The sequence below is a fragment of the Alligator sinensis genome, unplaced genomic scaffold, assembly GCF_000455745.1.
Source record: "Alligator sinensis unplaced genomic scaffold, ASM45574v1 scaffold1283_1, whole genome shotgun sequence".
Lineage (NCBI taxonomy): Eukaryota > Metazoa > Chordata > Crocodylia > Alligatoridae > Alligator > Alligator sinensis.
The window spans coordinates 157929-171020 of NW_005842091.1; the positions used below are offsets into that span (position 1 = coordinate 157929).

At 60.1% G+C, this 13092-nt stretch overlaps 1 protein-coding gene across 1 annotated transcript in view; it reads right to left on the reverse strand.

Moving 5' to 3' along the window:
* The window catches only part of LOC102388016 (testis-expressed protein 2-like), a 14027-nt gene extending 6150 nt beyond the window's left edge, over positions 1–7877 (reverse strand). The window contains exons 1-7 of the mRNA XM_006024039.1: positions 6528–7877; positions 5845–6045; positions 5274–5592; positions 3875–4116; positions 2576–2722; positions 1592–1691; positions 454–586 (exon numbers count right to left, since the gene is read on the reverse strand). Coding sequence (XP_006024101.1) covers positions 454–586; positions 1592–1691; positions 2576–2722; positions 3875–4116; positions 5274–5592; positions 5845–6045; positions 6528–7877 — 2492 coding nt within the window. The remainder of the gene's footprint in view (positions 1–453; positions 587–1591; positions 1692–2575; positions 2723–3874; positions 4117–5273; positions 5593–5844; positions 6046–6527) is intronic.
* Positions 7878–13092: the final 5215 nt, after the last annotated feature.

Below are 13092 nucleotides of genomic sequence, written 5' to 3' on the forward strand. Positions count from 1 at the left end.
TTCTGCCTTGTTCAGACAAATGGAGGGTGCTGGGCACAGCTGGCCCAATCCCACCCCCAAACAGGGGGTCCTTCCTTCTGGCCCAGTGCTGGCTGGCTGGCCCCGCAATTCCTCCCCTCAGCCTTGGATTATCAGCTCTTCTCTAAGACGCTCCCTCCGGCGAGAAGGCAGCGTGACGAGAGCACGGGGCTGATCCCGCTCGGCGGTGCCAGGCCGCCTGCCCAACAGGTCAGGGGAGCCCGCCCTGGATGGGAAAGCCATGCAGGGTCCTCGAGCTCTGAGTGAGACAAGGGCACTCAGGAGAGGAGCCACGAGCCCGATGGAAACTCATTGCAGCGGTGGGGCTTGATACCACAGGTGGGGTTACCTCGATACCCCGGCCTGCACCCCAGCAGCTCCCTGCAGTGCCCCTGCGTGCGGGGTGAGCACCCCTGATGGGGGCTGGGATCTTACCGCTCCCCGCCAGGGTCCGCCTGCCCGCTCTCCTCGGCCAGCGCCTCCTTCCCCAGCTTGCACAGGTTCATCTTGGTCTCCAGGGTCATCTGCAAGGACCCGCTGTAGGTGACTTCCAGATCCACCCAGAGCCCTGCGGAGAGGAGGGGGCACACGTGACCGCGGGGCTGGGGTCGGGGGGAGCAGGGTGCACTGCCGAAACCTGCCGGCATGTGCCAGGAGGGGCTGCGGGGCCAGGGAGGGAAGCCCCGTGTGGCCTAGCCGACAGAGATGCAGATGACCTGGGCACGAGTGCCACCCCGTGCCTCAGTTTCCCCCCACTGCGGCACAGGGATCAGGACACGCTGTCCTCTGCGAAGTGCCAGGGCGAGCTGGGGAGGAACAGTGCTACGGAGAAGCTGTAATCCCCTCTGCCTCCACCAGATCCACTGCCTACTCATAGCTGATTCAGCCTCTCGGCCACTCTGCCAGCAGCGGTGATGCCAGCCTGCCACGATGCAGGTTTAGACCACGGGCCCCTTTCTCAAGAGGCCACGGAGGAGCCTCCAGACCATAATCTACCGCCTGCTGAATCTGTAGCCTTGGGGTGCTTCGTCAGGGGCTGCGGGCTCCCCCCTGCTCGGCCACCCCCCACCCTGCTGATGGGGCGGCTTTGCTGCTTCCATTGCAGACAGGCCAGCGCCAGGGACTTGGAAGACGTTCCCTGCCACAGACCCTCCATGTGGCCTCGGGCAAGTCCTTCAACCTGCAGGGCCCCAGTTCTTCTGTGAAACTGGGAATGATAAAACAGTCCCCCGTGGGACTGCGCGCATCTCTAGCTTGAAGCCTGCGAGAGAAGCCAGGGGTGCCACGCTCACGGGGGTCGCCGTTCCTGCATGGCACAGATGGGGAAATTCACCCATTGGTATTCAACGAATGCCAGGGGGCAGAGAGCTCCCTGAGGGGGGATTAATGGAGACAACAGGGGTCCAATGCAGAAGGGGGGCATTAAGGAGTGAATTTCTGGGTCTCGTTTCCAGGCTGTAACCTCCATGCCCTATTTTTGCCCCAGGCAAGGAGCCCTCCCCGCAGGGCCACACATCTGGGGGTCTCACGCACAGCCATGGTATAAGCACGGGGGCATGGCAGGACCCCTTACCTCGGCGGTCGATGGTGGGGTTGGCAGCACTGAGAACCAGGGGGATGGACGTCCCCATGTCCAGCTCGGTGAGCGCCAGCTCGTTCATGAAGTACGGGAGCTAGGAGGGAGCAAACGCAAGGTGGAGGTGATTGCAATCGGACTTCCACGAAGATGCGGCAGGGAAGCTGGTTCTCACTGCTCAGAGAGGGACCGGCGGCAAGCATTATTGCAGATGCAGATAATACCTGAGGCCAGCCTGGGACTGTTGGGCTGTCCTAACCCTGAGCCATGCGTGTGTGTCGGGGGCTCGGTCCTGCTCACTTCAGGCCGGTGCTGGTCTTTAAACCAAAACACCCGCCTCTGTCTGGCTGGAGCAGAGTCGCTGCACGGCCCCAGGGGCTGTTCTTGCTTAACTTTAAATAAAAACCAGGCAATGCATAAACAATGGACGGACTTGGAGCAGATGGAAGATGCAAAGTGACATCCGGAGAAGGGCTCGGAGCACCTCTGGCCGTGTCCCCGGGCAAGGACACACTGCCACACTCAGGGCTCCCTGTCCTGTCCTTGCTGTGCAGCTTAGGCGTCCCCGGCACTGAGAGGGTCCCAGCCCTCACAAAGCTGGCACGAGGCCTCCCCAGAAGCATCCTACTCTGCAACTTCCCTAGCAAGCCCTTATCCTTATCCTTGGAGCCATCGCCACCAGGTTTCATAGCAATGCAAGAGTTGAGAAAGTGTGCGTATGGGCGGCTGGCTCACGGGACAGCACATCCATCTTCCAAGATGGGCTGTAGGTAAAGGGCCAGATCCTCTTCCCACTGAAACCACCAGCAAAACTCCACTGAGAGCGTGGGTAAAAATCCCCCCTGGTTCTTACGGCCATGGGATGGATGCATCACGCATAATCGCTGCGCTAGGGCCAGGCTTTCCCTTCGGGCGCTTGTACACGTGACCATCAAGACAAAGGAGACCCCCAAGGCTCAGCTCGGAGCAGAAGCCTCTCACCTTGATTTTGCTGAGCTTTTTCTGGATCTTGTTGGACACCTGGTCCGCCCAGTACTTCTCTCGCAGGAAATCCCAGAAAATGCGGCCAGCCAGGGCATTCATCCAGGCCATGTAGCTCTCGCTGCTGCCGTCCACGTCCCCAGGGACCTGAGGGCAAGCGAGAGAGAACAAATGCTAGCGAGCAGCTAAGAGAAAGCACAGAAGGGATCAGGAAATGCCTCGCAGGTCGAAGCAGCTGGCGGTAGCATTCTGCATGCCACGGGCTATATTTAGGGCGGGCGGTGAAACGCAGGCATGCGGGGCCCCGTCCCTGGCGTGAGGGCAGAGAAGACCCATGAAACCTGTTGCCTGGCACTGCTACCCTGTGAAGCCTGCGACAAGGTGCTTAGTTGTGTTGTGCCTCAGTTTCCCCAACTGTAAGTTGGAGAGGAACAAGGCTCCTTCTCTTTCCTGAAGCTAAGGCGGCAGCACCCTGAGGGTGTTTCATATTTACCAGGCAACACCGGTCTGGTGGGCTGCACAAACCCCGAGGCTGAAGGCCCGGTGCGGGCAGTAAATAGGCAATGGGGAATCCAGCTGGGACAAGTGATTTCACTACGTCTCCCCCAAAAAGGGCACGCGGGCTGCTCTGAGCGCCCCCGGCCAGCCCGGTGGACCTGTCTGTTAGCAGGGCTCCCAGACTCTCATGTGCACAGAGCATCGGACAAGAGAGCAGCCCGGGGACCGACTGGATAAAGCAGCAGCTCTGCGGAAAAGGACCTGGGGGTGACAGCGGACAAAAAAGTGAAGAGGAGCCAGCAGCGTGCCCGTGGTGCCAAGAAGGCGACCGGCATCCTGGGCTGCATTGCTAGGAGCGGTGCCAGCAGATTGGGGGCAGTGATTCTCCCCCTCTGCTCAGCACTGGGGAGGCCACATCTGGAGTGCTGTGTCCAGCTGTGGGCCCCCACTGCAGAAAGGATGTGGACACATTGGAGAGAGTCCAGTGGAGGGCAATGACAATGGTTGTGGGGCTAGGGGACAGGACTGCTGAGGAGAGGCTGAGGAAACTGGGCTGATTGAGCCTGCAGAAGAGAAGACCGAGGGGGATTGAATAGCAGCCTTCACCTCCCTGCCGGGGGGCTGCAAAAAGGATGGAGCCAGACCATTCTCCTGCTGACGTGGGGCTGCAGAGCGGATCTCCTCCACACACGAAGGTGTCTGGGGAGTCCGCGCCCAGGCCGGCGGGCTGGTGAATGCCGCCACGTCTGCTGCTCAGAGGACGCGGCTTTCTGGAAGCGGGGAGCTGTTGGCCTGCCTCACCTTCCTGGGGGTCGGGCTGCCCGCGGAGCTGGCGCAGGGGCTCGGGAGCGGGCTGGGCACCATGTCCGGCTGCACCAGGCGAGACATGTAGGCGCCGTAATCCAGAAGCAGCTTCTGCCGGATGGTCCCCACGACATCCTTGGGCTTCAGCAGGGAAGGGATGTCCTCCGTGCTGCTCCGGCTGCTGCCGTTGCTGCCGACCCCTTTCCCCGAAGGGCTGGAGAGCTGCTCTGGCCCAAGCCCTGGAAAAGAGAGAGAGCTGGTGTCAGCGCAGGCGACAGCCTGGATTTACAGAGCAGGAGAGCTCGTGGGGAGCTCGTACAGGAGGAAGAGCAGGATACTGGAGAGTCACCCTTCCCTCTCAAAGCACTGGTCTCCACCTGCTCTGTTGAGCCATTTCCTTTGTGCAGACAGGGAAACTGAGGCACAGAGTGGTGCAGGAGCTCATTTGCAAGCCAGAGCCTGGCTTAGACTTCAGCAACGCCTGGATCACAGTATTTTAACAGTATTAATGTTCCCCTAATCCAGCTATCCTTTCTTCTGCTATTCTGCTGTCTCTGAGTCCCTCCTGATAATGTAGCTCCTACTTCACAGCCCCGCAGACTGTTTTTAATGCTAGGTGAAAACAGTAACAGCTCAGGTGAGCGTTAGCTCAGGTGTGGAAATAACTTTCAGTAAAGTACTGGGTGTACCGGCAAGATGCTCCAGAAGGCTTGACCTTGTTTTAGGGATCTGAAGAGACAGGCGCTTCACTAATGATGACAGGGCTAAAGACTTTTGATTGCTTTTGCCTCATTTGTTCCGGGTTTTTTTAACACATAATGCCTGGTATCGTAAATGAATGCACGTGCCAATCAAGTTAGATTTGTTTTTCCTTTGATCACAGACTGGATAATAAGGCTGGATAATAGACTGGATAATGCCCTGGGCACGTTCGCAAAGCTTCTAATTTCTTTGGACCTGGAGAAAAATATGAGCTGTGCTCCATGCAGCGATGCACCTCAGCGTCTGCACCCCGCTTTTCAAATCCTAGACCTGCCCATGGTGAGGTCTGCCATCAGGGACCAAGCATGCGCCCAGCCTGCACCCACTGCTGCCTGGCACCTGCCTGAGCACACGGCACCCCCCTTTCTGAGCGCAGCATCTCATGCACGGGCAGAATCATCCGTCACGTGAAACGGCAGCAAATCTGCTCCTGCAGAGCGGCTGCAGCACCTAAATCCATCTCTCTACCTGTGTGCAGAGTCAGACCGACTGCTGCCACAGCCCCTTGTCCTGCCCTGGGATGGCACCTGCCAGCCCCCCCGCGCTCCCAGCAAACAGCACGAGCCCCCCAGGCCTCCCTCGCTCCAGCTGTGCTTGCAGAGATGCAAAAGGAGCTGCGGTGGGCAGGTTTTACCTGATTGGACTTCGCTGCCGCTGGGGCTTTGCACCTCCTTGCAGGAGGCTGCCGCGAGATGCTGGAACCACTCCTCCTTGTCCCTGCCTGTCCTCCCAAAGAGATAGAGGGTCCTTTCCCTGGGGTCCCCGGGAGGCTTCGTGGCTGCATCTGGGCCCGGCACCGCAGTTCTTCGCAGGCCTTCCTCTCTCTGGAGGGCTGCGTCGGGCTCGCCGGCGCCTCTGAGATCCAGGTCGTCATGCTCTGGGAAGAGGATGCAGATGGGATACTTCTTGTTCCACATCCGCTTCCGAGCCAGGCCCGGCGGGAAGAGAAAGACCTGCAACACCGAGGGGACCAGTTAGACAGAGCCTCCCCACGGGGACCCCAGCTTGCTCCATCGGCCACAGGGCTGGGCATAGAGATGGAGCTACGTGTCCATCCCATGGCTTATCCAGCCACACGGACTCTTTTTTCAAGGGAATTCCTCTTCGGAGACCAGAAACACCGAACGGAGGATCACCCTGCCTCCGCTCAGCCTGTGCCAGCTGCTCCCCGTGATGCTCCCGGAGCCCCCGTGTCCAGACCTCACCTTGGCATTGCTCATGTCGTAGCTCCGGTGGCTGACGAAGGCCACGTCGAGCAGCTCTTCGTCGAAGGTGGCTCGGCGCGGGAGGTTGGTCTTGGGGTAGGAGAGCTTCAGGACACAGCCCTCCAGCGTCACGAACACGGAGTGCGTGAGCAGCGGGTGGTAGATCTCCGGGTCGTAGAAATACATCTCGTTCATCCAGCTCTGCAAGGCAAAAGCTGTGGGAGGCAGGTCCTCCGCACCCGCTTGGACGTGCTAGTTGCACTTATTGCAATGCACGGATGGATGACGGGCAGCGTGTGCCCCTGTGCTGGAAGGGGACAGGTGCTCGGCGGGTCGTGTCCACCCTCCGGGGAACCCCTGTATTGCACATCACGTGCACTGGAGAACAGGGGTGTGTGCAAGAAGGCACGGTGTGACCATGTGGGTGTGCATAAGGGATATATGGGGTGTGACATCTCCATAGGGCTCCTAAAAGATGATAGCACCTAGAGATGGTCCCTACAAGACAGCCCAGCCCTGGGTCTCTGCACGCCACGGGGGCATGGGTCTGACCTGGGGCGGGGAGCAGCACTAGCAAGCACCCAGGCACCTGTTTTCCTTTGGGGCACTGTCCTGGGAGTCACGCCTGCCCAGAGCCGGACCGACCTGCTTCAACCTCCACCCCCGAGAGCATCTCCCCTCACCTTGAGCACGTGGGGGTCCCGGGGCTTCCTCGCCAGCTGCTCCAGCAGCTGGTCTTGCCGGCCCCGCGCCCGGTGCGGGCACAGGGAACGCCGCGGCACCAGGAACAGGATGAGCAGGAAGCCCAGGAGGAAGCCGCAAGCCAGCCCCAGGCAGAGGCCGGAGAGGTAGGAGGGCAGAGGCAGGATGAAGTAGCTGTACGCCGCGATGGCGATGAAAGCCAGGGTCTGGCAGGGCACCACGCTGCAGGCTGGGCCTGGGCGCAGCTCGTCATCCGGGGCCGGCAGCGATCGGGCATCCTCGACGCCGCGCTCGCTCGGCTCCACCTCCACCACCTGGATCACGTCCCCGTAGGAGCAGATCTCGTACCGGCAGTTCCAGGTCGGCTCCCACCTGTGCCCCCAAGGGACGCAGTCCTTGGGCTGGCTCTTCCGGCTCGGCTTGCCCGTGCCCTCGGCTCTGGCGGGGCTGACCCGGGAAGCCTTGGCCTCCGCGCCGGTGGGGTCCCCGCTGTGGCTGGACAGGGCGTCGTGGGCACCGGCGCCGGGCTTGTGCTTGGGCGAGGCGTTGTTCTCGTCCCCGATGATCTTGCTGAGGCGGCTGAGGGGCTCCTGCATGGCCTCGGAGAACCGGCGCTTGGTGTCCTCGAACTTGGCCTCCTGCGCCTTGAAGAAGCCGCCCCGGCTGTCCGAGGGGGAGACGCTGGGGGAGGAAGGGGCCGTCCGCGAGTCCCCGTTCCGGCCCTTGGGCTGGGTGATTTGCCGCCAGCGGTGCACGTGGAGCTTGGAGTCTGACTTGGACGGCGTCACCTCAGGCTCCAGGCGGGAGATTTCGGTCGAGATGGACTTGACCAAGCTCAGCAGGGGCTGGGGCTTGAGCGCGGAGCTGTCCCTGGGCTCGATCTCAGTGGACAGGGACTTCACCAGGTTGATGAGCGGCCGGGGGCCCGAGGAAGCCTGCAAGCCGGGCGGCGCCGGGGGGCTTTGCCCCGGGAAGCCGGGCAGGCTGCAGAAGGGGAGGTCGGGCAGGAAGCCCAGCTCCGGTGGGGAAGGCATGGGGAACGGCAGCTGGAAGGCGGCCTGGGGGTGGGTTTGCGGCAGCCCCGTGTCCACGTAGACAGCAGCCTCCTCCGGGTAGTGGGCAGCTCCTTCCTCGTCATCCTTGTCCAGGGCGAAGATGAGCTCGCTCCCCTCCGGGCTCTCCCAGTCCGCCCCGTCCTTGGCGCCCGGCAGCTGGATGAGGATCCCCTGGGAGCCGGCCGCCGCGGCGTCTCGCTGCGGGGAGCCGGGGGGCGAGGAGGAGGCTGGGGGCGACCCCTCGGGGTCCGAGGTGGGTCCGGCGCGGTCAGACATGGCTCACCTCATCGGGGCGCCGGCTCTGTGCGAGGAGGAGAGAGGGACACCCAAATCAGCAGGATTCAGCCCATTTCATGGGGCCCAGCACCCCTGGCAGGACTGGGCTGGCTCCAGGCAATGCCACGCTGGCCTCTCCCTTGTTCCCATGCAAACTGCTGGCTCCAAAAACAACAATTGAAAAAAATCAGATTTTTTTGATTTAATTGTTTTAAAACATTTTTTAAAGCTGCTTTTTAAAAGCAATAAACGTGTATAGTTTAAGATATTTTAAAGCTCAAAGACATCATCGTGGAATTAGGGATCATGACTTCTAATGATATACTGTTTGAGACAATATAGTCATGTAACCTTTTTAGAAAAGTTTTATAAAGAGGTCACAACAGGCTGCGGACTATCTTAGGGGCCCAGCCTTTCGGGGGCTCCCAGCGGCTCCTCTATAGATTAAAGAAAACCGCTCTACCCAGTGGGACTCAGCGCTCAGTCTAGGAGACCCCATTAAGCATCTCTGTGATGCTTAGTTTCAGTCTCAAATTGTGGATTTGTCTCTAGAGACAGCATCCTTGTTGACAGCAGTGTATGGGGAGGAGAGCTAACAGCCCTGGTTACCCACCCGCCCGCCCTATTATCTCTCTGCAAGTCTGTGCGCACACAGTCAAGCCTTTCCCTCTCTCTAAAAGCGCAAAGTTTCAAGAAGTGCAATGAATAAAGGCTATCCAGCAAGAATGCACCTTTTGTAGAAAACAACGATTAAATTGAGGTTTCCTGACCACTGATTTAAATCGATTGGATCGAAATGAATCCCACCCTGGGCTCAGCCCCCCTGCCCCTACCTCCCAGATCCATCGCCCGCGGACGCCGCCTCTCCATCACGGCTGCCCCAAGCCCCGTGCCCCTCTGCCCCCGGTCTTTAGGGCAGGACGTGCCCTGCGCAGCTAGGGCTGGGCTCTTCCCATCCCTGCCAATAAGCTCACCGAAGCATCGGCATCCAAATCCCAGTGCTCGGCTGCGATGCAGCGGGAGCCCAGGGTGCCCCAGGAAGGCTGCAGCCCAGAGCACGTGTTTGCAAGGGCAAGCGTGGCTGTCCCCTGCGTGCGCCAGCGGCCGCGACTTCCTCGGCAAGGAGCTGGCTCAGGTACAAAGCCTTGGCAGAGCCGCGTCCAGCGGGACCGAGCTCTGGGCCCTGAGTCAGCAGAGGTGGAGATTGAGCTCTGCTCAATCCCTTCCCTGCGACTGCTGACACTTCGCATCCAGACCCGGCTCAGGCCTGCCAGGGAGCAACGAAGAAGAGGGAGGCGAGGGGAGGGAAGGACCCAGGTGGCAGAAACAGAAAGCCTGAAGCTTTCACGACAGGGATAAATCACCCGGAGGCAATTACCAAATGGGGCTGGACGCTGCAGTCCTTACTCAGGACTTCAGCTGATCCGCGGGGGGGCTGCCTGTGCCAGGACTCTGCGCTGCAATGAAGACAGCAGCTCGATTCGAGGGGCACGACAGGACCAGCCCATAAATACGGCTCTGCTTTTATGGCCTTGGCCTCTCATTGCTTGTAGCAGACGGGGAGAAGAGGACCGCTCTGGATGCTGGAGTGGGCTGAACGGGGGGATACGTCCCTTTGATCCTTCCTTTTTGCAACGCGCCCATCCCGCCAGCGCTATCCGATCGTGCCTGTACGCAGGCGAGCGCATCTGCTCTCGTTTGGTCACCTCAAATTAATCCAGCGCTTTATGCAAACTGACTCGCTGGCCGTCGCTCTCTGCAGGCTCTCGGGGTATGGCTGTCTGGGTGAATGTGCTCACTGCTGCAGCCCGGGGGCCCTGACGGAAACGATGCTGCAGCTTGGGAGACTTTCCTCTGGGAACGACACATAATTAAGTCTGACCTGGAACGAAGACAGAAAAGTCCATCCGCTCAGGAGGAAGCACTGCACAGAGGCCTGGCTGAAAGGAGAGGGAGGACCGTGGAGGGGAACGCGGGAGATATGTGTGCCGGGTGCAGGGGGTGCCTGAACTGCTCCAGGCCTCAGTCTCCTGCCTGTAAAATGGGCTAACAACGCATACTCCTTCCTTCCTGACCAATCCATCACTGCTGGGCCAGACTGGTGACCGGATCCACACAGATGCCTAGACAGCAAAGCAAACCTCTGGGCTCTCACTGTATTCAATCAACAGCCCCTGGGCTGCGTTTCCAGCCCGTATCACACGGCTCCGGACGGTCATTCAGAAATGCGCACGTGGGAGTGACCTGCTCGCACGCGCAGACTCTTTGCACGTGCAATCGCGAGCACACACGCAAGAGGCAAGGAGACACAAATGGCGACCAGATCCCTGGACCCACGCAACCTATTTTGCAAAAGGAAAAGCTTTCCCTGTAGCTTGGCTCGCATTCATCCCACCCGGCTGGGAATCAGGAGCTCCATTTGGGGTGGTTAATCCCGCAGCGGCCTGATTTATCGCTAGTCGCTCAGATTACAACGGCAAATCTTCTTAGCTTCCTGCGGCTCGGGTTATAACAGCCCACCTCGATGACGTGCGGACATTTCCTGCCTCACGGCCATTTAATATAGCCCCTGCTTTGAGCCAGGGCTGCACGTGCGATGTTCACCTCCCCCCTCACCTTTTTGTACTTACCTTTTCCCCCGGGACCATAAGGTTTATGGAGCAGGGGCTGCCTCTCAGCAGGTGCGTGCGGAGCATGGAGCACGGCAGGGCCCTGGTCTCAGCTGGGGTCTCCAGGCCAGCGGCTCCCAGATGTTTTGGACGCGTGGATCAGCCCTCAGTCTCCACAAACCACCATGCCCTGTTATTGGAAAAAGCAGAGACCCTGGCGTGATCCACGGGTCCCCGTTTGGGACCCCCTTGCTCTGTGCTCCTCCAATGCGAAGGATATTCGCTGTGCCAAGGACACCTGCAGATGGTCCTGGCAGGTGCAGCATGCATGGGCCATCTTCAGCGGCCCCAAAGAAAATCCTTGGCCGTCTACGTGGCCACTTGGGTCTTCGTGGGAGCAGGGACCGGTCGCTCCTCCAGGCCTCCTACCACACCAGGGGAAGGAGCATCTCGTTCACTGTCTGGACCCCATCACACACGGCGTCTGGTTCATTCCTGGACCGCGCGGCGTAGCCAAGGTGAGCAGCGAGCAACGAAACCCCGTCGTCCTCTCCCGGCTGCACTTCTGCTCGGAGGAGCCAGGTGAGGGGTTCGGACCCCAAGTGAGGAGTGACGTCACGCTTTGGGGGCCAAACCCCGGCAGGCAGGTGCAAGACGTGTGGCTTGCTTACGCCGGGGCTGCTGCTGGCCCTGGCTCGTCAAAGCCCGTTCCTGCCGTGAATTAATTACAGGCTGTGCCGCAGCTGCCGTGGGCTCGCTTTCTATAATCTCACGCTCTGTGATTTTCCGTCCTCCTGACTTTGCCGGAGCAAATTGCTCCCGAAACACGCCGTGCCGCTGCCTGAGTCTGTCTAGGAGTCCGCGCAGCAGGGGAGCGGGCCAGGGAGCATCGCCGCAGCGAGCCCCACGGCCGGACCGATTGCCCCCTGCTCGGCTGGCAAGCCCTCGCTCTCCCGGGCCGTGGCAGAGGCACCGGGAGCTCCGAGCAGCCGTGGCTGATTTGCATTTACCCTTCTGCATCTGTCAGGAGGCGTCTACATGGGAGGAATAAAGCCATCTGCTCAGCTGTGCTCCACCAACTCCCGGGGGCGGCCGGCTCACATCAGCCCCCTCCTCCCCGGGCCTGCTTACTGCTCCCGGAGACGGCCCCGCCGGCTGCAGTCACCTCCGCCGGCTTTGCGCGGATGCTTTTTTTGCTTCCAGATCCAGGCAGCTCCCTGCAAGGGCGGCCTCCTAGACACCTCCCGAACTCCCGCGGCACTTGGCAGGCCACCTGTCCGGCCAGGCAGGGGCTACCGTGGCCTCTTAACAGATGCTGAGCAAAGGCAAAGGGAAGAGAGGCTTGAACACGGGAACCTGAGCAAGAGGTTTCCCCTCCTCGAGGGGCAGCTGCCACCCAACACGGCGCCCACTCCCCATGCCTGGCGCAGCCCCTTTGCCCTTCCCCTGCCCTGGCACCGGCATGACTTCACTTACCGAATCTCAGCAGATGCTGGCTCCAAGCAGGCGGCCAGATCCTGAGAGCTGCTAAGCTCCTGCCATCATCCGCCAGCACTGTGGGGGCTCAGCCCTCCTCCCAGCTGGGCTCTGCCAACCCGGAGCGCTTGGGTTTTAAAAGCAAAGAAGCCCTGTTTCCTGAGAGACCGTGACCACGCTGGAAGCTGCTCAGTCACACTAGCCTGCGTTGATACGGCTGCTTCCATCCCGAAGGGACCCCACGTACAGCCCGTGCTATATATACATGCACACAAACCATTGGCGTGCGGCTGGCTTTGCAGAACCGGGGCAGAGATTGCTCCATGGGCATCGCGCGGCACAGCCGGGCAGGGGCAAAGCGGGCTGGCGCTGCATGCCGGGGAGAAGACGGGGGGTCTTGCACATCCGTGGTCTTCTGCAAGCCTTGCCCTGCTTGGATTAGGTCGCGGGGCAGAGGGCTCTGGCTGGCAGGACGTGAGGCTCTGGGTAGCTTATACCTTATACCCCAGCCGCTCCCATGCACAGGCAAGCCTTGGGTGATGATGGGTCATCACCCTGGTCAGATGGACACAGTCTAATTGCTTTGCAATTAGGTGATTTGTGTGTGCGCGTGTGTGTATCCACCATGCGGGTCTTTGCAAAGTGGCACACAAGTCATCGTAAAAGATCAGTGATTTTGGGGACTTGTGATTATCAGGGGGACCAACTCGAGATGCAAAGGGGCCCGATATTTGCAAAGCGTTGGATATATTCTCTGCAGTCAGGTCCCTCGATGGTTTCTCGAACTGAGCTCCTTATAGCAGAGGGGTCCCAAATCCCTAGGCACTTTGCTGGAAAGCCCGGGGACACGTCTTCACAGGTTCCAGACCTCCTCAAAAGCTTGCAAGAGTTTGGGGCCAGGGGCCAGATTCAATTCAGCAGAGATAACATAAGAGAGAGCTGCAACCACGTGCTCTGTGACAGCTCAGCCGGGACGCTGGGGTCCTGGACTTCCTCAGCCCACGCATCCTTGCTTGCTTTTTGAGAGCACGGTCTTTACATGCCATAATCCATAAAGGCCTCCATCGTTATTCCCGTTACCAAATAGGCACCGTCCTTACAAACCCGCTGCGATCGTTCTGCCATAGAGC